The 24,881-nt window shown below is 47.6% G+C and overlaps 1 protein-coding gene across 1 annotated transcript; it reads right to left on the bottom strand.

The window, feature by feature from the left end:
* Window positions 1–1,306: 1,306 nt before the first annotated feature.
* Window positions 1,307–21,108, bottom strand: LOC119776065 (bromodomain-containing protein 1-like). Its single transcript, XM_038274282.1, has 11 exons — window positions 20,814–21,108; window positions 12,666–14,041; window positions 12,378–12,537; window positions 12,170–12,298; window positions 11,882–12,010; window positions 11,236–11,548; window positions 8,822–9,484; window positions 8,617–8,740; window positions 8,405–8,535; window positions 2,520–2,674; window positions 1,307–2,432 (listed from the first exon to the last, which is right to left on the bottom strand). Exons 2-11 carry the CDS (start codon window positions 14,021–14,023, stop codon window positions 2,418–2,420), a joined length of 3,177 nt encoding a protein of 1,058 aa, XP_038130210.1. The 5' UTR covers window positions 14,024–14,041; window positions 20,814–21,108; the 3' UTR covers window positions 1,307–2,417.
* Window positions 21,109–24,881: the final 3,773 nt, after the last annotated feature.

Raw genomic sequence — 24,881 nt, 5'->3', positions numbered from 1 at the left:
GAAATTTTAAAGAGGTGTTGAGAAAAAGTGAGTCAAGTTTCATGGAGGTAATTCTGTCACTGATTAGACAGCAGAATTATCTGTAAATGATAGAACGCCATACAGCTACCCAAACATAAAGAGGAAATGAAGGTGATAATGTCAGAAGATGGGAGGAATTATGTCAACTGCAGTAAGTCTCGACTGCATCAAACATGGCCAGTTCTGCTGGAAAAACATTGCAGTTTTTACTCTCTTTCAGAGACTGTATGAAAGCAACAGAGACGCCTGCTGGAGACTCTGTGGATCTGAAGGAGCTTCCATGTTTTTGTGACTGTCAGGTAATAAAAGCATTTTTGGGAAGAGTTCTCCAGCAGTCAATGGGTGAGAGGCGGGGGAACACCCTGGACAGAGAGGCAGTCCATCACAGGGCAACACAGAGACAAACAACCATTCACACACACCTTAAGAGAATATAGAGAAGCCAATTAACCTAACAGTCATGTTATTGGACTGTCGGAGAAAGCTGGAGTACCCAGAGAGAACTCACGCATGCTCCGGGAGAACATGCAAACTCCTTGCAGAAAGACCCCGGGCCGGGAATCGAACCCAGAACCTTCTTGCTGCAGTGCTACCCACTGCGCCACTGAGCAGCCCATGTTCCACAAACATATTGAAAATATATTCAATGTAAAAATTTCAAATGTGAAACGTTTTTTGGGTGACTTACATTTGGTCACATGGACCAATAATAACTACTGACCTGCTACCGGCAGCCAGTAAAAAAAACATCACAAGGAAATGGCTCAAACCAGATCCTGCATCTATCCATCAGTGGATTAAAATTTTTTACCAGATTTAAGGAAAAGATTTCTTCTTCCCTCCAAGTTGAAAAAGGGACATTTTAGAAGATCTGGACCAAATGGACTGAGGTCGAGGTGGTAAAACCCCCATTACTGTTCAATTCGGTTATTGTTTACAACTTAAATTAGTACATTTTCTGTTATGAGGGCTGCTGGTGTCCATCTCCAGCTGTACAGACAGACGGTAGGGGTCCACCCTAGACAGTGGGGAGGGTCCAAGCTGGACAGAGGGGGATTATGGACAGAATCACTTGGACTCTGCTTATATCCTCATGTACGACCTAGACGCTTAAAGCTGTAATTAATGAATTTGATGGAAATCTGTCTAAACAAAAAAATTACAAAAAAGATAAAGGAATAATATAACACTGGAATATTATCCAAAGGTTTCAAAATAGAAAATGATTCGTAGCCAAAGTCTTTAAGAATAAACATGATAAAGGAGAAAGAAAGAGGAGACGGGCTCAGTATTTGAATGAGGTTTTATTTTTCAGTGTTTTCGTATAAAAATCCCAGCAGCCTGCAGAGAGCTGCTCCCATTGGCTGGGACCGTGTGAGTTTGTTCCCAGAGAATCAAGTAAAGTACCAAATCTATTTATAGCAAACATCCAGGAGGGCTGGAAACAAACAGGAAGTCCACACACGCCAGACTGTCAAAGGAAAACATTAATGCCATCGGTCCAAAGCAGAAAAGCACACCACAGGAGGCCCAGCAGTATAAAGTGATGCATCTCCAGCTTCTGCTTCACAATAAATTAGTAGAGGCACGTTCTCTGCTTCTTCGCCTGCCGAGCCGAGGCTCACCTGGAGGAGATGCTGATGCAACGTTTGAACCAAACAGAAAGGCTCCAAACCTGAAGATCCCCATGTGATTCGCTGTGAATGATGCACTTTAAGAGCTTCTATATAGATTTCATATAAATATCTACAAACAAACAGAAACATGGAACAGTCCAGTAAAAACATTTCCATAAAAAAGATGCACACAGAATTAATGCCAGAAACAAGATGATGCAAAAGACGTCAATAAGTTAGAAAAACTGAAACCAGTCCAGTTTGTTCTCCCAGTGGAGATAGCACCAGAAGGAGCTCCTCTGAGGGGAGAGATCCGCCAACCGAGGAGTGAATAAATTAGTGTGGGATGATCACAAGAGCAGCTGCTGCTTCACACCAACAGGCTGAGGGGTTGTGGCAGTGGCGCTGGTGCAGCAGCTCAGATCCAGTGGTCAGAGGTCGAGCTCCGACTCAACCACCGGGTCCAGCTGGAGGCGGCCCCCGCTGAGGTGTTCTTTTGCATAGCTCTTTGACAGAAGATCAGACACACGCTAAGCAGCAGGGCTCCACCTAGAGGACGTGGTAAACATGAGCGTGGGTTGTGCGCATGAGGCAGTCAGTAAAGATGGAGGGATTGTTGGTGGAGTTCAGCCGCCGCCGTGCCCCGGCTCCACAGCACCGTTTAGTTGCTGCAAAGCTCCATCGAAGGCCAGGCGGACCGCTCTTCTGATAGAAGCACTAGCCTCCGTCAGCTTTGTCCTGTTCAGGCTCTGGCTGATCCCAAAGGGAGCCATCTCGGATCTAGGAAGCCATTGCCTGCAGAGAAGAACTTGGATAAGTTCAGAAGGTATTTGACAGAAACCTGATACCAGACGCCCTGAGGAGCCCTAAACATCCTCCTACCAGCTGCGCTTGCTGTCGAAGGAGCGGACGAGGAAGAGTTTCTCTGCGGACCTGAACTGCATCGGCTCTGCGGCTCTGAGGACGTCCGATGGCGGGATGGGAGGCTCCGCCCTGCTGTGATGAAACCATGTCTTCCGAACTCTTGGATTCACGATCTGTGAAGACCCACAATCAACAGTCAGGAGGAGGCCAGCCAGCCAGCCAGTCAGTCAGTCAGGAGGAGGCAAGTCAGCCAGTCAGTCAGTCAGTCAGGAGGAGGCAAGGCAGTCAGTCAGTCAGGAGGAGGCCAGTCAGTCAGTCAGTCAGTCAGGAGGAGGCAAGTCAGTCAGTCAGTCAGTCAGGAGGAGGCAAGTCAGTCAGGAGGAGGCAAGTCAGTCAGTCAGTCAGTCAGACAGACAGTCAGTCAGGAGGAGGCCAGCCAGCCAGCCAGTCAGTCAGTCAGGAGGAGGCAAGTCAGCCAGTCAGTCAGTCAGTCAGGAGGAGGCACGTCAGTCAGTCAGTCAGGAGGAGGCAAGGCAGTCAGTCAGTCAGGAGGAGGCCAGTCAGTCAGTCAGTCAGTCAGGAGGAGGCAAGTCAGTCAGTCAGTCAGTCAGGAGGAGGCAAGTCAGTCAGGAGGAGGCAAGTCAGTCAGTCAGTCAGTCAGACAGACAGTCAGTCAGGAGGAGGCAAGTCAGTCAGTCAGTCAGTCAGGAGGAGGCCAGTCAGTCAGTCAGTCAGTCAGTCAGGAGGAGGCAAGTCAGTCAGTCAGTCAGGAGGAGGAGGCAAGTCAGTCAGTCAGTCAGGAGGAGGAGGCAAGGCAGTCAGTCAGTCAGGAGGAGGACAATCAGTCAGTCAGTCAGTCAGTCAGTCAGTCAGGAGGAGGCAAGTCAGTCAGCCAGTCAGGAGGAGGAGGCAAGTCAGTCAGTCAGTCAGTCAGGAGGAGGAGGCAAGGCAGTCAGTCAGTCAGGAGGAGGCCAGTCAGTCAGTCAGTCAGTCAGGAGGAGGCAAGTCAGTCAGGAGGAGGCAAGTCAGTCAGTCAGTCAGTCAGACAGTCAGGAGGAGGAGGCAAGGCAGCCAGTCAGTCAGGAGGAGGAGGAGGCAAGTCAGTCAGTCAGTCAGGAGGAGGAGGCAAGTCAGTCAGTCAGTCAGGAGGAGGAGGCAAGGCAGCCAGTCAGTCAGGAGGAGGACAATCAGTCAGTCAGTCAGTCAGTCAGGAGGAGGCAAGTCAGTCAGCCAGTCAGGAGGAGGAGGCAAGTCAGTCAGTCAGTCAGGAGGAGGAGGCAAGGCAGTCAGTCAGTCAGGAGGAGGCCAGTCAGTCAGTCAGTCAGTCAGTCAGGAGGAGGCAAGTCAGTCAGTCAGTCAGTCAGGAGGAGGCAAGTCAGTCAGGAGGAGGCAAGTCAGTCAGTCAGTCAGTCAGTCAGTCAGTCAGACAGTCAGTCAGGAGGAGGCAAGTCAGTCAGTCAGTCAGACAGTCAGTCAGGAGGAGGGAAGGCAGTCAGTCAGTCAGGAGGAGGCAAGTCAGTCAGTCAGTCAGTCAGGAGGAGGCAAGTCAGTCAGTCAGTCAGTCAGGAGGAGGCAAGTCACTCAGTCAGTCAGGAGGAGGCAAGGCAGTCAGTCAGTCAGACAGTCAGTCAGGAGGAGGCAAGGCAGTCAGTCAGTCAGGAGGAGGCAAGGCAGTCAGTCAGTCAGTCAGGAGGAGGCAAGTCAGTCAGTCAGACAGTCAGTCAGGAGGAGGCAAGTCAGTCAGTCAGTCAGACAGTCAGTCAGGAGGAGGGAAGGCAGTCAGTCAGTCAGGAGGAGGCAAGGCAGTCAGTCAGTCAGTCAGGAGGAGGCAAGGCAGTCAGTCAGTCAGTCAGGAGGAGGCAAGTCAGTCAGCCAGTCAGGAGGAGGAGGCAAGTCAGTCAGTCAGTCAGGAGGAGGAGGCAAGTCAGTCAGTCAGTCAGGAGGAGGCCAGTCAGTCAGTCAGTCAGGAGGAGGACAATCAGTCAGTCAGTCAGTCAGTCAGGAGGAGGCAAGTCAGTCAGTCAGTCAGTCAGGAGGAGGCCAGTCAGTCAGTCAGGAGGAGGACAATCAGTCAGTCAATCAGTCAGTCAGTCAGTCAGTCAGTCAGTCAGTCAGTCAGTCAGTCAGTCAGTCAGCCAGTCAGGAGGAGGAGGCAAGTCAGTCAGTCAGGAGGAGGAGGCAAGTCAGTCAGTCAGTCAGTCAGGAGGAGGCCAGTCAGTCAGTCAGTCAGTCAGTCAGGAGGAGGACAATCAGTCAGTCAGTCAGGAGGAGGCAAGTCAGTCAGTCAGTCAGTCAGGAGGAGGCCAGTCAGTCAGTCAGTCAGGAGGAGGCCAGTCAGTCAGTCAGTCAGTCAGTCAGGAGGAGGCCAGTCAGTCAGTCAGTCAGTCAGGAGGAGGACAATCAGTCAGTCAGTCAGGAGGAGGAGGCAAGTCAGTCAGTCAGTCAGTCAGTCAGTCAGGAGGAGGACAATCAGTCAGTCAGTCAGGAGGAGGAGGCAAGTCAGTCAGTCAGTCTGGAGGAGGACAGTCAGTCAGTCAGGAGGAGGCCAGTCAGTCAGTCAGTCAGTCAGTCAGGAGGAGGAGGCAAGTCAGTCAGTCAGTCAGTCAGGAGGAGGCCAGTCAGTCAGTCAGCCAGTCAGGAGGAGGACAGTCAGTCAGTCAGTCAGTCAGTCAGGAGGAGGCCAGTCAGTCAGTCAGTCAGTCAGTCAGTCAGGAGGAGGGAAGGCAGTCAGTCAGTCAGGAGGAGGCAAGTCAGTCAGTCAGTCAGGAGGAGGCAAGTCAGTCAGTCAGGAGGAGGCAAGGCAGTCAGTCAGTCAGTCAGGAGGAGGCAAGGCAGTCAGTCAGTCAGGAGGAGGCAAGACAGTCAGTCAGGAGGAGGCAAGGCAGTCAGTAAGTCAGACAGTCAGTCAGGAGGAGGCAAGGCAGTCAGTCAGTCAGTCAGTCAGGAGGAGGCAAGTCAGTCAGTCAGTCAGTCAGGAGGAGGAGGCAAGTCAGTCAGTCAGTCAGTCAGGAGGAGGAGGCAAGTCAGTCAGTCAGTCAGGAGGAGGCCAGTCAGTCAGTCAGTCAGGAGGAGGACAATCAGTCAGTCAGTCAGTCAGTCAGGAGGAGGACAATCAGTCAGTCAGTCAGGAGGAGGCCAGTCAGTCAGTCAGTCAGTCAGTCAGGAGGAGGACAATCAGTCAGTCAGTCAGGAGGAGGCAAGTCAGTCAGCCAGTCAGTCAGTCAGTCAGTCAGTCAGGCGGAGGCAAGTCAGTCAGTCGGTCAGTCAGGAGGAGGCCAGCCAGTCAGTCAGTCAGTCAGTCAGTCAGTCAGGAGGAGGCCAGCCAGTCAGTCAGTCAGTCAGTCAGGAGGAGGCCAGTAAGTCAGTCAGGAGGAGGCCAGTCAGTCAGTCAGTCAGTCAGAACTAACTGACTGGTCTGAAGCTGATCCACTGAGAGGGTTGGAGGGAAAACTGGCTGCTGAACACACTGGTTCTGATGCATGGACTGCTCCTGTAGCCCCCCTGAAGCTCCCCTGTAGCTCCCCTGAAGCTTCCCTGAAGCTTCCCTGTAGCTCCTCTGTAGCTCCCCTGAAGCTCCCCTGTAGCTCCCCTGTAGCTCCCCTGAAGCTCCCCTGTAGCTCCCCTGTAGCTCCCCTGTAGCTCCCCTGTAGCTCCCCTGTAGCTCCCCTGTAGCTCCCCTGTAGCTCCCCTGAAGCTCCCCTGTAGCTCCCCTGTAGCTCCCCTGTAGCTCCTCTGTAGCTCCCCTGTAGCTCCCCTGAAGCTCCCCTGAAGCTCCTCTGTAGCTCCCCTGAAGCTCCCCTGTAGCTCCTCTGTAGCTCCTCTGTAGCTCCCCTGTAGCTCCCCTGTAGCTCCCCTGAAGCTTCCCTGTAGCTCCTCTGTAGCTCCCCTGAAGCTCCCCTGTAGCTCCCCTGAAGCTCCCCTGTAGCTCCCCTGTAGCTCCTCTGTAGCTCCCCTGTAGCTCCCCTGTAGCTCCTCTGTAGCTCCCCTGAAGTTTCCCTGTAGCTCCTCTGTAGCTCCTCTGTAGCTCCTCTGAAGCACTTCTGTAGCTACCCTGAAGCTCCTCTGTAGCTCCCCTGAAGCTCCCTTGTAGCTCCCCTGAAGCTTCCCTGTAGCTCCTCTGTAGCTCCTCTGTAGCTCCTCTGAAGCACTTCTGTAGCTCCTCTGTAGCTCCTCTGTAGCTCCTCTGTAGCTCCCCTGTAGCTCCCCTGTAGATCCCCTGTAGCTCCTCTGTAGCTCCCCTGCAGCTCCCCTGTAGCTCCTCTGTAGCTCCTCTGTAGCTCCTCTGAAGCTACTCTGTAGCTCCCCTGTAGCTCCTCTGTAGCTCCTCTGTAGCTCCTCTGTAGCTCCTCTGTAGCTCCTCTGAAGCACTTCTGTAGCTACCCTGAAGCTCCTCTGTAGCTCCCCTGTAGCTCCTCTGTAGCTCCCCTGAAGCTTCCCTGTAGCTCCTCTGTAGCTCCTCTGTAGCTCCTCTGAAGCACTTCTGTAGCTCCTCTGTAGCTCCTCTGTAGCTCCCATGTAGCTCCTCTGTAGCTCCCCTGAAGCTTCCCTGTAGCTCCTCTGTAGCTCCCCTGTAGCTCCTCTGTAGCTCCTCTGTAGCTCCCCTGTAGATCCCCTGTAGCTCCTCTGTAGCTCCCCTGCAGCTCCCCTGTAGCTCCTCTGTAGCTCCTCTGTAGCTCCTCTGAAGCTCCTCTGTAGCTCCCCTGTAGCTCCTCTATAGCTCCTCTGTAGCTCCTCTGTAGCTCCCCTGTAGCTCCTCTGAAGCACTTCTGTAGCTCCTCTGTAGCTCCTCTGTAGCTCCTCTGAAGCACTTCTGTAGCTCCTCTGTAGCTCCCCTGCAGCTCCCCTGAAGCTCCCCTGTAGCTCCTCTGTAGCTCCCCTGTAGCTCCTCTGTAGCTCCCCTGTAGCTCCTCTGTAGCTCCCCTGTAGCTCCTCTGTAGCTCCCCTGCAGCTCCCCTGAAGCTCCCCTGTAGCTCCTCTGTAGCTCCCCTGTAGCTCCTCTGTAGCTCCTCTGTAGCTCCTCTGTAGCTCCCCTGCAGCTCCCCTGAAGCTCCCCTGTAGCTCCTCTGTAGCTCCCCTGTAGCTCCTCTGTAGCTCCTCTGTAGCTCCCCTGAAGCTTCCCTGTAGCTCCTCTGTAGCTCCCCTGTAGCTCCTCTGTAGCTCCTCTGTAGCTCCCCTGTAGCTCCTCTGTAGCTCCTCTGTAGCTCCCCTGTAGCTCCTCTGTAGCTCCCCTGTAGCTCCTCTGTAGCTCCTCTGTAGCTTCCCTGTAGCTCCTCTGTAGCTCCTACGTAGCTCCCCTGTAGCTCCCCTGCAGCTCCCCTGAAGCTCCCCTGTAGGTCCTCTGAAGCACTTCTGTAGCTACCCTGAAGCTCCTCTGTAGCTCCTCTGTAGCTCCCCTGTAGCTCCTCTGTAGCTCCTCTGTAGCTCCCCTGAAGCTCCTCTGAAGCACTTCTGTAGCTCCCCTGTAGCTCCCCTGAAGCTCCTCTGTAGCTCCCCTGAAGCTACCCTGTAGCTCCTCTGAAGCTCCCCTGAAGCTCCTCTGTAGCTCCCCTGTAGCTCCTCTGAAGCACTTCTGTAGCTCCCCTGTAGCTCCCCTGAAGCTCCTCTGTAGCTCCCCTGAAGCTACCCTGTAGCTCCCCTGTAGCTCCCCTGAAGCTCCTCTGTAGCTTCCCTGTAGCTCCCCTGAAGCTCCTCTGTAGCTCCCCTGAAGCTCCCCTGTAGCTACCCTGTAGCTCCTCTGAAGCTCCCCTGAAGCTCCCCTGTAGCTACCCTGTAGCTCCTCTGAAGCTCCCCTGAAGCTCCTCTGTAGCTCCCCTGAAGCTCCCCTGTAGCTCCCCTGAAGCTCCCCTGTAGCTCCTCTGAAGCTCCCCTGTAGCTCCCCTGTAGCTCCTCCTCGGGTTTCTCACCTGAGGAGACTTTGGTAGTTCTGGAGATCTCCCGTCTCTCCATGCAGGTCATCAGGGAGCTTCTTTCATCCACGGTGCTTCGTCGGGCCATGGCAGGGCGACCTTTGACCCCTTTAGACACCATGACAGCACTGAAAGAGATGACATGGGAGGTGGATGAGCGACTTGTGGCACAGCTGTGATGTCAGCAGTGCAGTGGAGCATAAAGTCACCTGGAGCCACAGATGCTGCTGCTGCAGGAGATGCTGGATTCGGAGGCGCAGCGCCTCCGCGGCTCCAGGACGCGAGGAGACAGAGAATCCTCCTTCTGCTCCACCACGAAGCCGTTGGTCAACCCTAAAGCAGAGACACATTTAGACCAGAACACGTGGAGTCACAGTTTCTATGGTGGTGGACGGCGGCGCTCTAAATCTGAACCTGTGCCGAGACGTTTGATGGGAGGCTCCTCCTCCTCCTCCTCAGCGCTGCTGCTACGGCTCCTTTTCTTGGGGAGAAGCAGGGTCTCCAGTCGAGGGATAACCACCGACAGGAAGGTCTTGGCTCCCAGGGGGGGCGGCGATTTCTGAGGGCTGGCACTCTTTGCCTTCTGGAAGAAGATGGCGGTCTGCTGGTTCCTGCTGAGGTCACTGCTGGGTACAGGCTGGTCTGGAAGGGATCTGATGGCGTTATGTGGGGGTTTTGAGGTAGATGAGCCGCTGTCGTCATCAAGAGTGGGGGTTTGCTCTGAAAGAGGGGTGACGGGCTTCAGAGAGGGTGGGGCCGAGCCGTCAGCCTGAGGGGAGGAGCTTAAACGCTCCAATGTTAGTGGAGGTAAGGAGTCCGCTGTGCCAAGGGGAGGCGGCTCCTCCTCCGGCTGCGGGGGGCACGGCGGGAGATGGGAGGTAGGGGGTGGCGGGTGTGACTTCTTAAGGCTGATCTGGCAGCGGACCTCCATGATGGTCTTCTTCAGCAGCTTGAGCCTCTTGGTGCGGGACGGGCTGTGCTTCATGGCGGCGCTCAGGTCCAGCTTCTCTAGGAGCTCCTTCAGCTGATCCTCCAGAGGAGTTTGCTGGCGGTAGGTCGGGGTCAGCAGACGATCCACTAGGAGACCACAACACACCATCATCATCATCACCATCATCATCATCATCAGCTGGAAGGCTTCTAATGACCAAATAAATATGATGTCACTCTTCTTCTTCAGTGGTATAAATTCAGCGTCTTATTGAAGTAAAGCAACTAAACATTAAGGCAGTTTCTCACTACGAGTGCTTGTGCGTCCTCGCCTCCTTTATGAAACATCATGATCCTCAGCCCTAGTGCCGTTCCACTTCACAAGAACAGCAGACCGAGAACGGACAAAGTCCCTGGATGTTGTTCTGGCCCCTCCCTCTTTACCCAGCATGCATCAGGTCAGACTTGTTCATGCTGTCCCAGCATGCACTGCGGCGGCAGCAGCTTTCTAGTTAAAAGTTCCCTTTTCTGTTTCCGTTGTTCAATAAAAGTACGTTTTAAGATGAGAAAATTATACCTTAAAGGAATAGTACACCCAAAACATGATTAGCCTTAATTTTCTACTCACCCCCATGCTGAACAACACTCTGGAGTACTTTTTTGATATCTCAAATGCATCTGGAGATCTGGGAGGCTTCTTGCTGTCTGCTGACATTCAAATAATGGAGGTCTATGGTGACTGAGACAGAAAGGTCCATAAAAGTCCACAAAAAACGTGTCAATATTCCTCCATACTGCTCGTCCAATGTATTCCAAGTGTCCTGAGTGGGTAGCGTCCATAATTTACTCGAAACAAAGTCATTTAGAATGTTTTTAGAGCATAAACAGTAGTGTATAGGATTTCCTGAAAGCGCGCACATGCTCGCTCACGACGCTACGGAAGCCGGCAGACCAAACCAGATGAAAGTGCGCATTCAGCGTCTGCTCTGCCGATAATGCAAGCGTAGAAGAAGAAATGTGCTGTTTACCTGTGCAAAGAAAGAAACGACGAAAGAAAAATGTCTGAGGACTTCAGTGTTGAGGAAGAGCATGAGTTCTTTGCCGAGCTGAATGCGCTGGTTTGGTCTGCCGGCTTCCGTAGCGTCGTGATCGCGCTTTCAGGAAATCCTATACACTACTGTTTATGCTCTAAAAACATTCTAAATGACTTCGTTTCGAGTAAATTCTGGATGCTACCCACTCAGGACACTTGGAATACATTGGACGAGCAGTATGGAGGAATATTGACACGTTTTTTGTGGACTTTTATGGACCTTTCTGCCTCAGGCACCATAGACCTCCATTATTTGAATGTCAGCAGACAGCAAGAAGCCTCCCAGATCTCCAGATGCATTTGAGATATCAAAAAAGTACTCCAGAGTGTTGTTCAGCATGGGGGTGAGTAGAAAATGAAGGCTAATCATGTTTTGGGTGTACTATTCCTTTAAGCTTCATATATGGAACATTTACTGATTTATTGCAGAAGTTTTAATAAGTTCTGATGTTCCATACTGTACGCTTTACTGATGCCGCCGCCACTCATATGGTGTCTCTCACACTGTAGTGTGTACTGCTATTACTGGTTCTCTGTTGGAACCAGAGAACCATACAGTATATTTTTGTAACTGCACTAGTGGCTTGTATCTTTTTTTTTTTTAACCCGGGTTGGCCACGTCGAGGCCCTCGTACTAGGCTAGTGCGCGCTAACCACTGCGCCATCGAAGCACATCCAGCTGTTTCTAAACCAGACCAGCTAAAGATGATCAAAGGTCTGCTGCTTCTAACAAACTGTTGTAGGTGTTTGGTTTCCTGGATCCCACAGCCTTGAAGCGGAGGAGGGATGCTACAGATTCACTCACCGTCCTCCCAGGAGAACGGAGGAGCCGGCTCAGGCTTCGGGGCCTCAGCTAGATGCAAGCAGCTGGGGAAGTCGAAGCCGATCCTGGCCACCTCTCTGCGGGCTCTCCGTAGGATGACTCCTCCATGGTCCAGCATCCTCTGAGCCGCTTTGTAGAAGAAGGTTTCCTTGGCGTTGTACGTCATGCAGTTACTGATGATGAGGTTAAAGTCCTCCTCAAACTGGTCCAGGCTGTGGTAGCAGTGGGAGTCGATCCGTTTGCTCATAGTGGAGAAGTCCATGGGATGTTTGATGTGGTCCAGGTAGTCTGGGACCTGTGAAGGCCGACAGAAACACCACAATGCTCCATTAGAGACACCATGTCCTGTTTTCCATGGTTCCAGGGCAGCCGTCGATATACTGTTACTGTCACTGCTGTTCTCCTCATTTCAGTACCAAGGCCCATATGCCTTGGTTCACGTTTTAATGAACTAAACAGATGCAAAAAGGCTTATTATCCCCCCCCCCCCCCCCCCTTTAGTCTCAGTCGTCATGGTTTCTTAATCAACTGGTTTCTAAGCCCAACAAAGAGCAAAGAGGCAAAAAACGATAAAGGAAACACAGCGGTCCTTTAACCCACGCGCCAAAAACACTGAAGAGTTGCCGACCTCCTTGATGCTGACAGGCTGGGCGAAGATGCTGTACTGGTCCTTCTCCTGCAGCTGACTTAGCACGGTCCTCAGCAGGATGTTGAAAGGAGTCAGCTGCAGCTCCAGGACCGACTGCTGGACCTTCATCTGGAGGAAAGAGGCAGATGGTATCAGAGGGAGAAAAATCAACAAACACCAGAGTAGCTCCTCTCTGCGGCTCTACAGGGCCTCAGCGGGGTGGGACACTCTGTGGGGGATCTCCCACATCATCCTCATCTTGGGGTGAGAAAGCTGAGCAGCCCCTACCTCCTCCCTCTTCAGCTTCTCCCTCTTCCTGATGAGTTCCAGCAGCAGCCGAGCTCGCTCCAGGTCATGGCGCAGACGGTGCCACACCTTCAGCTGCTCCTTCAGCGCCTGGTTGGTCTCCATCCGCTCCTGAAGGCATCACACAAGGGTTCTGATCAGTACCAGGCAGACAGTGAAAGAGCAGCAGGGTGAGGCGGGCGGCTCTGACCTTCTGCTGCTGAGCCTTGGAGGGCTGTGGGTTGGCCTGCAGGCGGCGGATCAGAGGCACGTTGTTCCTGGACTGCCTCTTCAGCACCCAGTAGCTCAACACCCGCTCCACAAACTGCCGCTTCCTCTGTACGGCCACCTGGTTCAGGATGGTGTCAAAACTGAGCCACAAAGAAAGACAGGTGAACTTTAACTGAGGGTCAAACACCTGGAACTTCCCTGGTTCTGTCCGTCAGTCCATCAGACCCGGTCCCATCCCTCAGTTCATCAGTCCCGACCTCCGTCTTACCTTGATGCAGTGATGCTGGGCCCGGGGTTAGCCTGAGGTTCCGCTTCCACTTCGGCTTCTGGCTGTGCTTTTTTCAGTTTTTTCTTCTGCCAACTCTTAGCTCGAGGTTTGCCCCTGGTGTCCGCACGCTTATGACAAGCTCCGTTCTTGGGATGGAGCTCGTCGTAGACGTTGAGAGGCCGGCGGTCGCAGCCATCGGGCGTGTGGCTGCAGCAGTAAGCGGTTTTTTTAACAGAGAAGGTGGCAGTGCCTGTCTCGGTCAGCTCTTTCACCGGTTCCATCTTCATGTAAAGGCCCGCCTTCTGGGCGCAGCTGACGTGGAAGGCGGTGTAACAGTTTATCTTGTCGCACTGGATACACGCCCCGGCGCCCTTGGCCTTGCACAGGTAACAGGTAAGTTTCCAGCGGGCCGGTGGGATGTTTCGGACGCCATCGATGGGCTCTATGAAAACCGTGTCGGAGAACCCGACTTCTGGGACCCACATGGCACACACCACATGGCCCCAGCGGTCGTCGTCTGTCTTTTTCAGAGCACCTCCTCGGTTTGGGCAGAAGAGGCACTCGGCCGGCCGCGATGGACGCTGCAGGCAATGGCGGCACAACCACTGACCCTCTGGGATGTACGGCACGCCGTAACACTCCTGGTGCACAGCGATGTTGCACGAGTCGCAGAAGAGGATGACGTTGCTGTCGGCTCCATCTCCGTCCATGCAGATGCAGCAGACGGCGTCCTCATCCACCAGCGACTGGAGATCACTCTGCCCCTGCGTGGCCAAGAAAGACTCCTTCTCGAAACGGTCTAGAAGGAATTCAAACAGGTTGTGTGACACCTGACCAATCCCTTCACTCTTTCTCTTGTCGTTGATGATGTCGAGCCAGGCGTAGTCTTCCTCGTCCATGTCGTACTCCACCTCTTCGTCAAGCTCCTCCACTGTCTTCTCAGAGTATTTGTAATAAGCAGCTGGCCTCTTGGGCACCACCGGCAGGTTGTACTCCACAATCCTGACCTTTGGCTCGGGGAGGCCGCCAGTGACGCTGCCATGTGAGGTGATTAGGGCGGCGCTCTTCTTCTGCTGGTTCATTTTGAGGCGCACTGAGCGGACCAGGACCTGCTGGGGCTTCTCGTTGTTTTCCTTGTTGCTGTTGCATTCCAGGATCTCCTGAGCTGTGGGGTCGTCATCAGAGATGACGTCCAGCTTGTCGTAGATGCTGAGCCGGTGCACCCGGCCGTCCACCTCCAGCTCCACCATCCGCTGGGCCTGCGCATATGTGAGAGTCTCCCTGTTGGGCGAGGGCTTGATGGGAGAGGATTCCCTCTTTAGGGAGGGAGGACGGCGGTTTTTATTCTTCTTCTTCATGATGGACTTCTTTGAATCCTGGAGACAGAAAACAGGAAACAACTGTCAGTGACTCAGTAGCGTTTGTCAGCCTGGTGAAGCAACTACAAAGGAAATGAGGGTGGGAGGCATGACGCAACGATCCCCTGCCTACAATCCAACCTTAATAACAAAATAGAGGTAGGAGTTCACAAAGTCAGACTCTTTTCCAAATGTTAGTGAAGCTCCTGATGTGGAAAAGTGTTTCCTTGCTAAAAGGCCTCACACCAATTCAATTTCAGTTCTATTCAGTTTATTTCTATAGCTCTAATTCACATCATGTCATCTCAGGTCACTTTCCAGTTCACCAGATCATCCAGTCAGATTGATTCAAAGTTTCTATCTAAGGAAAACCAGCTGATTGCATCGACTCATTGACTCTTCAGCAATCCCTCACACTAAGCATGCTTGTAGTGACAGTGGAGAGGAAAAACTCCCTTTGAACAGGAAGAAACCTCCAGCAGATCCAGGCTCAGTGTGAGCGGCCAACTGCTGAGGCCGACTGGGGTTCAAGGAGACAGAAGCAGACATAGAAAAAGAAGCATAGATACAAAAGGCAACTGTCAACCAGCTCCACAGGCGGCCCCGTCTAGGAAACACACAGCCAGGCAGACGAGCTCCGAGCCAGCTCCCATGTCAGAGGATGAAGAGAGCACATCCAGTTAGTCACAGTCAGAGAAACAGGACTACACTGAAAAACAGGCCAAGCTCCTAAATCTAGAAACAAAGGTGTTGATTGCAGCAGCACAGCTGATATTTCTCTCCAGGATGGAGTCACAGCCAAACAGGAACAGACCAGATGAAGCTACTATGAGAAAAAGCAGAGAGAGCAGAACGTTAGAGATTGAACTAACAGATTCTGCAGAGTGGGAGAATAGAGATAGAATGAAGCAGAATGATGAAAAAGGGGTTTCTATGTCCTCCAGCAGTCTAAGCCTATAGCAGCATAACTATAGAGATAGATCAGGACTAGAGGTGATCATGGCATGAGTGTTGCGATTCGATACATGTCGCGATACTTGGGTCACGATACGATATTATCACAATGTTGCAGTATCACTATATATTGCCATATATTCCCCAGCTATCAAAATCAAATGATGAGATAAAACAGCAAGTGTTGTATATTTTCATCAGAAAATATTGATTAGGTATTATTATCCATGTGGTTTGGGGTTTTCTTCCACTGTGACTGCCTCAAATACAGATTTGGTGCTGCACGCACAGTTAAAGGGCTCCACAGCGCTTTCTGCCAGAGTGGTGGTGCAGAGGCAGCCCATTTTCCCATCAATGTTTTATGTAACCATTTTTTTAATCGATACTAAGAAGTGAAAGATCGATATTATATTGGGCAGCCAAAAAACACGATATATCGCCAAAACGATTATTTCCCACACCCCTAATCAGGACACCACTTTACCTTTTGACCTCCGTCACATGACACACACACTTTTAAAATGCTTTGTGATGTTTCTACATCGTCTCGAGAAAAGTTGGGCTACTGGACGCATCAGTGTTCAGTAAAAATGGGGTTTCCTGTCGTTCAAACTTAGAGCACAGAGTTATCTGGCCTGCTACAGGAACACAATTAACGACATGTTGCTACAGCTGCTGCTTTAAATACATTTACTGGAACAAAACAGAGCGGTACTTCCATTCCTGGATTAAGGCCCCGTCCACACGAAGTCAAACCCTGGCCTAAACGCACAAATTTTTCACCAAACCAGCCACTCATCCATACGAAGCCGGCGTTTCGGGGGTCTGTAAACGATCTTGTTTTTATTCAGCCTTCAGAGTGGGAAGATTTTGAAACGCCGTTTTCGCGTTTCCATCTTTAAGCTATAACCGCATATTTTTTTTTACACGCATGCGTCATAGCGTCGCCTCTAAATGCGCGACACAGTATCACAACAACAATGGCGCCGTACTGTGTTGAATGGTTGCTGCTCATGCTACTCACCCTGCTGTCGGGCTTACAACAGAATCTTCTTCTTCTGGAATATCTCCAGGAAGAACAGAGCAATATCGACGACATAGTTCAGCACCTGAATTTGACTTAACCACGAAAATGGACCCGCAGGGCAACCATGTATAAATATTAGTGCGCATGCCAAACATTTCATCGCCTATTTTTGCTTTGGCACCACAGCGCCACTTATAGGCCTGGCATACATTTTGCTGCGTTTTCATGCATTCGTGTGGACGATCACATTTATTTTACTTCTCCATCTTTACGACAAACCCAAAATCTGACCCAAAATCTAAAGGTCTACATATTCAGAAACAGATCAAATAATCTAATTAATAACACTTTTATCAGGAAAATCCAGACCAACTCCTGCTTGATTCGAGGATCAGGAACGAAATCACAGAACTGGCTTCACACAAGCAAAGGTCCAACAGATTTAAACCGGATTATATGCTTGTTTTTAATGGAAACATTATTGGACCTACAGCAGCTATCCAACTGGCTACAGCCCATTTAAAAGTGGAATTAAATATTCCAGAGAAAGAAACCAGTTAGTCCAGAACATGATAGGGGTCGCAAGATGATTTTAAGGGATCACAAAATTAGTTTCGAAAAATATTAATGTGCAAAATGAACTTAGCAGCTTGCCGTCCTTCTAATGTCCACTCAGAAGCTAACTAGGCTTCACCTGAACAACATCACTGCCTCTGACAGGAAGCTGGATTTCGTATTATAAAGTACATTTGTTACCCGTTTAAAGGGCACAGTACATGTTTATACTTTAATTGCGAAATCTTTCAATACAATATTAATATCAACGAAACTCTTAATACTTCAATATAAAATAGTTTCTTGAAAGCAGATACATTTTGTTTATCAGGTTTTCTTTCCTTTTTTTTGTTCCTGAAAAAAAATTTACAAAATAGAGAAAAATAAGATTTTAAGTAAAGATAATTAGGATATTTGTGTGCTACCTAAATATTAACAGTAAGTCTTTGAACATTTGGTTTCAAACAGCTCTAGACAATTTAATTATTTAAAGTACAGCCTTGGAAACAGTAATAAATACATACAAAAATATATAGTAATATAAACACGTGACTTTATATTTACAGTTCTAACATGAATTAATTTATTTTTTTAAATAAAATACATGCATCACAAACTGCTTGAGAGGCTTTTCTACTATAACTGGTGATGAAAATAAATAGTATTCAATCAGATATATTTGTGTTTTTAATAAGCTTTTATTCAGATAAAAAGGAATTCTGAACTGTAGGCCTAATTGGTCAAGATGAAGTGTTTCAACCACTCACTCAGGCAGACCCTCTTTGGGGCCCGTCTCTGGGGCCACAGTGTTTGAGGAAATGCTAAAATCTGTGCTTAGAATGTCACTTGAGGTGTACATGGACACTGAGCTAGTTATAGAGAAAGCTGAGCTTCAATGACGGTCTGAAACCGTAGCTCACCGCAGATATATGCCTGAAAGTGCACAGAAGCAGATAGCTAACGGGACGAGAACGTAGGACCGCCTTACGTAAACATATCACTCGAATGATTGACAGTTAGAAGGACCACTGATTGAGATGATCCACCCGGAAATACAATATCCTCCTATATACCTTTAACAGATGAATCCACCATTTACATAGCTAACATGGACATGACATGATTGGTAAATAGAGAAACATAAACATGTTTTTGCACTAATGGAACCCCGTATACCTGATTAGAACACAATAGCATAAAAAATCCCTTTATTTGCGTATATGTTACAGCAGCAAAAAGATCATAGAATAAAATTAATATGCAGATAATGAGACAAGCTTTGTCTTCAGCTTTTTCTCTCTTTATTATTTCATTTTGAAGCATGCTGGGATTTTCCAAAAAAAAAAAAAAAAAAAACATGAAGCAGCATCAAGAGACTAACTTCTGAAACACACGCGACTTTTGTAACAGACCAGCTACAGTCCTTATATCCCATCATTTGACTTTTCTAATGTAAACAATAAATGCTAATTCAGATTTTAATTAAATAAAACGATGACAACTAAACTTTATGAAAACACACTAAAAACATCTCATTTAATTCTAAATGTTTCAAACCCCAGAACAACAGACACAGGTCCACAAACGCAGAACAGCAGATCCAGAGATGCAGAACCGCAGACGCCGAACATCAGACACAGAACCACAAACGCAGAACCGTGGATAAGCAGATGCAGAACCGCAGATCCAGAGATGCAGAACCACAGACGGTGAACATCAGACACAGAAACACAGATCCACAGACGTAGGACCAAAGATCCACAGAACCACATATCCATGGACGCAGAACCGCAGAACCACGAACCAGAACCACATATCCACAAATGCAGAACCACATATCCACACACGCAAAACCACATAGCCACAGACGCAAAACCACATATCCACAGATGTAGAATCGCAGACGCAGAACCACAGACATAGAACCACATATCCACAAATGCAGAACCACATATCCACACACGCAAAACCACATATCCACACACGCAAAACCACATAGCCACAGACGCAAAACCACATATCCACAGATGTAGAATCGCAGACGCAGAACCACAGACGTAGAACCACAGTTCCACAGACATAGAACTGCAGACGCAGAACCACATATCCACAGACGCAGTACTGCATAACCACATATCCCTAGATGCAGAACTGCAGCCGCAGAACCACAGATCCAGACGCAGAACCACAGATCCTCAGACGCAGAACCACAGATCCTCAGACGCACAACCACAGATCCTCAGACGCACAACCACAGATCCTCAGACGCACAACCAAATAACCACATATCCCAAGACGCAGAACCGTAGATCCACAGACGCAGAACCACAGATCCACAACCGCAGATCCACAGACGCAGAACCACAGATCCACAGACGCAGAACCACATATCCGCAGACGCAGAACCACATATCCGCAGAGGCAGAACCGGAGACGCAGAACCACATATCCACACCCGCAGAACCACATATCCACATACGCAGAACCGCAGATCCACAGACATAGAACCACAGAAAGAACCACAGTTCCACAGACATAGAACTGCAGACGCAGAACCACATATCCACAGACGCAGTACTGCATAACCACATATCCCTAGATGCAGAACTGCAGCCGCAGAACCACAGATCCAGATGCAGAACCGCAGATCCACAGACGCAGAACCACAGATCCACAGACGCAGAACCACAGATCCTCAGACGCAGAACCACAGATCCTCAGACGCAGAACCACAGATCCTCAGACGCAGAACCAAATAACCACATATCCCAGGACGCAGAACCGTAGATCCACAGACGCAGAACCACAGATCCACAACCGCAGATCCACAGACGCAGAACCACAGATCCACAGACGCAGAACCACATATCCACAGACGCAGAACCACATATCCGCAGACGCAGAACCACATATCCGCAAACGCAGAACCACATATCCGCAGAGGCATAACCGGAGACGCAGAACCACATATCCACACCCGCAGAACCACATATCCACATACGCAGAACCGCAGATCCACAGACGTAGAACCGCAGATCCACAAACGTAGCACCGCAGCTCCACAGATGTAGAACCGCAGATCCATAAACAGAGAACCGCAGACCAACAGATGTAGAACCGCAGCTACACAGACGTAGAACCGCAAATCCAGAGACGCAGAAGTGTAGATGCACAGACGTAGAACTGCAGACACACAGACGCAGAAGTGCAGATCTATAGATGTAGAACCGCAGATTCATAAACGTAGAACCGCAGCTCCACAGACGTAGAACCGCAGATCCACAGACGCAGAAGTGCAGATCCACAGACGCAGAAGTGCAGATCCACAGACGTAGAAGTGGAGATCCACAGACGTAGAACTGCAGACACACAGACGCAGAACTGCAGACACACAGACGTAGAAGTGGAGATCCACAGACGTAGAACTGCAGACACACAGACACAGAAGTGCAGATCCACAGACGCAGAAGTGGAGATCCACAAACGTAGAACTGCAGACACACAGACACAGAAGTGCAGATCCACAGACGCAGAAGTGCAGATCCACAGACGCAGAAGTGCAGATCCACAGATGCAGAAGTGCAGATCCACAGACGTAGAACTGCAGACACACAGACGCAGAAGTGCAGATCCACAGATGCAGAAGCGCAGATCCACAGACTTAGAACCGCAGACACACACTCAAAGAGGTGTATGACCAGTAAACTAGATGAGAAACTGATTTAATTGACCTCTGACCCTTTAGTTTTCCTGCAGCTGTTCTGTTATAAACTGTTATAAACATCAGATCATGAACGCACCGCCAAGTGATTCTTCACACATTTCACTGAAAACAGAGAACGGAGAGGAAGAGCGGCCGGAGCAGCCAGTCCGACCCGGAGACACTCTCCACCGGCCTGGAGCCCTGAAAGGAGCCGCTGCGGGAAAACAGAAGCTAAAAAACTGCTTTTCTTCATTTCCTGAATGAATCCAACCTTGAAGGCATCACGTAGAAAGGATCGGCCCCATGGCCCCCCAGCACTGGCTCACAGATAACCCGTCGGTGGCCTCTGCAGGCCGGGTGCAAACATCAGGACACTCCGTCCAGGAAACAGCTAACAGCTTAGCAGCAGGGAGAAGAAACATGGCGACCAGCCGTAGACAAGCGCAGCAGGAACCGTTGCTTTATTTTCAGCTGAATTCAGAGTATTTTATTCCGCTGCGGCACACAACAGGAGTACTGACGATGAGGAGGAAGAAAGGAGGAAACTTTACCTCTGAGATTTCTACTAATTCCGTTTAAAGAAGCAGAAGCAATGGCGGCGCGGCCTGCAGAACACAGCAGCAGGTCTATCCACCGTCAGGCCATCAGAGGGGGACCGCGGCCCCAGCTGAACCCACAGGAGGCGGCCGGCGGGGGTCCAGGGCGACCGGAACCGGCTCTAAGCTTCTGGGCGCGTTCGGGTCAAATCCGGACCGATGGAACAACGAGAGACCAGTTTAGAAGTAACGCCGCTCAGCGGCAGCAGGACTTCTCTTCCCCCACAACAATGCGGCTGCGTCTGACGCGCCTACGTCATTGCGTAAAGACGTAAACCAGGAAGTCAAATTTTAACGAAACTTATTTTTTTTATTATTGAAGAATCAAAGTATTACAAAGCATATCAAAACAATTATACAAAATTGTAAATTTAATATCTTAAGAAGCTGAGCAGAGTATGTATAATATAACAAATAGAATCATACAGAGAACCTATATACAAACAAAAATATCAGATGGTAGAACAAATTAATTAAATAAAAAAAATAAAAAAAAACACGGACTCTTGAATTTAAAAGTAAATTCTCAATATATTGCATCATTGATTGGGATTCAGGGTTTTTACAATGGGTTAGTAAAATATTTATGATATTACACTGAAAAAATAGATGTTCTGCTGTTTCAATATCTGAATCACAAAATACACAATAGTTGGTAATTATGTTAAATTTTCTATGTAAAGCATCATTACAGGGGTAAATGTCGTACATCATTTTGAAATGGATTTCCTTTACTTTCTGTGGAAATGAAAGATACCTGGTTCTTATTTTCTTTAAAGAGGCATCGTCATACTTTTTAAACAAATGTTTTCTTCTCAAGGTTGATGGAAAAAATATGGATGTCAAGGTGTTTCTTATAAAGCTATTGGTACATTTTTTGTCAAAAAATCAAAACCGTTTATAGTTAAAGATGATTCTTTTAGAGCAATTGTTGAATATGTTATTGTAGCCTACCTTTAATTAGTAGCACCATAGCATGGGGAATTTCCTTCACAACTTTATTAAATTTAGTTTCTGTAAATGTTATTTTGTATTTTTTTTTTTTTTGATAAAAGCATCATATGATAAAAAGTTTCCATCAGCTTCCATGAGGTGTAGATTAGACCAGATATCTTTGTCCATCCAATCTTTGTAAAATAATGATTTTTGTTCACCAAGGATACATCTGTTGTTCCAAATCGGGACAGAATTAGGTGAAAAATTATGTTTTAAAATAAGTTTCCAATATTGCAGAACCTGTTTTATTGGTAACTTAGAGATTTAAAAGTCACATCATCAGGAATTTGACTCCACCAAAAGCCTTTAAATATTGTAGGGAAAATTATGCCAGAAACTTTCCTATTTTTTTATGAGGCCCTAGAGCCATTTTAGTCTGATGGTACCATTCATTGGGTCAAAATCGATTATGTTCAAACCTCCTTCTTCTAAAGACTTAACAACATTAAATTAAATTAAAGTTGTATTAATTTATTTTTTTAATCATTTTATCAGATACATACAATGAGCAAGCTAGGCAAATAAGCCCAGATAAACTTCCCATTTTTGTCAATAAAATATGTCCAAAAATATATCAATCTCTCTGGAGCCAACAGTTGAGAATGACTTTACCTTTCTCAATTTTTGTTTCTATATGTGATGCTTCTCTTCATTTTTTTAAATCCTTTAATATGTTGATACCTAAATATTTTTACCTTTTTTAAATTGGGATATTACAAACAGTGTTTAAAGAGTGATCATGAAGAGTCATTATTTCACCTTTCTTCATATTTAAATGTAGACCAGATGCTTTAGAAAACTTTGGTATTTCTGTCAGCACCTTTGAACTTTGACTAGTATTTTTTAAAAACAAGTAAAAAAAAAGTCAAAAAGCCTTTATTTTCATTATATTCTGCAACGGATACAACAAGATTTTGGGACTTCCATATCAGCTACCGTAAAATAAATAAAAATAAAAAATGAAAAATAATTTTTTTTTTAAATATCTTAAAAGGAAAAGGAAAATTGTTGTATCATCTGCTAGTTGAGTAATTACCAAGGAGCTTCCCATCACTTTCAGCGGTTCAATATTTAGATATTTTTTTTTAATAAAAATTGCTAAAAGTTCTGCCACACTAATAAATAGTAAAGGGGACGCAGGACAACCTTGACGGATGCCTCTTTTTATATTGAAGAGTTTGGTCATTCCAGAGACACTGAGCTATTAATGTCCGTATATAGCAGCTGAATGATGTTTCTACTTTTCCCAAAGCCAAAATAATCCAGGGCTTTTAGAATAAAGGACTGTTCAACCATGTCAAAAGCTTTATAAAAATCCAAGAAGAAAATGACTCCATCATCCTCCAGCAGTTGCTTCTATTCTAGTAGATCTAATACCAGTCTTAGGTTATTGTGAATAGATCTGTCTTTAAGAAAACCAGACTGTGTGTCACTTATGATCTTAAATGAATCTCCTTTTAACCCGTCTGCAGTTACATGTGTGAATATCTTAGTCAGTGTTTAATAGAGTAATTGGTTGAAGATTTTCAATACATCTTTTATCTTTTTCTGGTTTGGGAATTTTTTTTTTTGTTTGTTTATTTATTATTAGGATCCCCATTAGCTGTGCTTTACACTTAGCTAAACTTCCTGGGGTCCACATAATTAAAATACAGTATACAGTGTAAATTGATGAACATGTTTGACAGATGACATATATATCATATATATATATATATATATATATATATATATATATATATATATATATATATATCAATAAGACTGAACATTCATAGAAAAGGGGAAAGTTACAATTTAAAATTTTATCATTTTATAAATAAGTTACAACAAATTAGAATATGAAACTATTTCATTTATAGACACTTTCCCCCAAAAAACTTTTTAAAGGAGAATTCCGTTTTTTAACACTTTTAGCCCATTTTCTGTAGTGTCCAGGGTGAAATCGAATGATCGACACCAAAATTTTGACAATTGGTCCTGTCTCTGCTTTTTGGCTCATGCAGAATCCCCCCCTGGCTGCTTCAGAATGGCTTCCATAGAGCATGTCCGATAATGTTCTTAAAACAACCTTAAACGTTCTTTTTTTAAAATATGCTACTCACCGGGTCGTCAGCGCTGTTCAATGACGTTCCAAAAAAAGTTTTGTGAAGAAAAACCGTTCCTGTCTTGTTTTATTTAGCATTTTGTAAATCCCACAACTATTTTTTCCGATACATCACAACCGCTTATAAACTTCCGCTTCCCGTTTGAATCTGAAGTGTTGCACACTCCAGACCACTAGTTGGCGACAATGTCTCCATATACTCCTCCTCAGTATATTCCGGTTCAAAACGGTATCCTCTACCGTCAAACTCAAAGTCCAATATGTCCTCCTCAAGAATCCACCTTTCGTATTCCATTTTCAGAGTTTTTTAAAGTGTTTAACAGAGACGTTAGCACCTCGACGTCGGAGTACACAGAGTGAAGCGAAAAGACTACAACTAATCGTAAACAGGCCCCATTTCCGTTTCCGGTGGCGGAGGGATATTGACTATTCCAACAGAACTCAATGGGATTTACAAAATGCTAAATAAAACACTACAGGAACGTTTTTTCTTTACGAAACTTTTTTTGGAACGTCATTGAACAGCGCTGACGACCCGGTGATTAGCATATTTAAAAAAAAGAACGTTTAAGGTTGTTTTAAGGACATTATCGGACATGCACAATGGAAGCCATTCTGAAGCAGCCAGGGGGGGATTCTGCATGAGCCAAAAAGCAGAGACAGGACCAATTGTCAAAATTTTGGTGTCGATCATTCGATTTCATCCTGGACACTACAGAAAATGGGCTAAAAGTGTTAAAAACCGGAATTCTCCTTGAAGTTGCATTCTAAAAGCTGACTTATATACAATGTTTATGAGAATTAATGGCAATGAGTTCCATTCTTTCGTTGCTCTGGAAGTAGAGGTGCATTTCAGAAAATTAGTTTTCGCCCTAGAAATTACAAATCATCCTTCAGCTGCATGTCTCGTGGCATAACCA

The sequence above is a fragment of the Cyprinodon tularosa genome, unplaced genomic scaffold (assembly GCF_016077235.1).
Source record: "Cyprinodon tularosa strain WSP-4 unplaced genomic scaffold, ASM1607723v1 ctg903, whole genome shotgun sequence".
Classification (NCBI taxonomy): Eukaryota; Metazoa; Chordata; class Actinopteri; order Cyprinodontiformes; family Cyprinodontidae; genus Cyprinodon; species Cyprinodon tularosa.
The sequence above is the reverse complement of the archived record's forward strand: the minus strand, read 5'-3'. Positions and strand labels throughout refer to the sequence as shown.

Excerpts from the sequence above, each read along its gene's own strand:
- LOC119776065 (XM_038274282.1), bottom strand. The coding sequence starts at position 14,023 with ATGAAGAAGAAGAATAAAAACCGCCGTCCTCCCTCCCTAAAGAGGGAA. Across the intron at positions 8,741-8,821 it reads CATCAAACGTCTCGGCACAG|GGTTGACCAACGGCTTCGTG; the intron begins GTTCAGATTTAG and ends TCTCTGCTTTAG. Across the intron at positions 2,675-8,404 it reads AACTACCAAAGTCTCCTCAG|ATCGTGAATCCAAGAGTTCG; the intron begins GTGAGAAACCCG and ends GGGTCTTCACAG.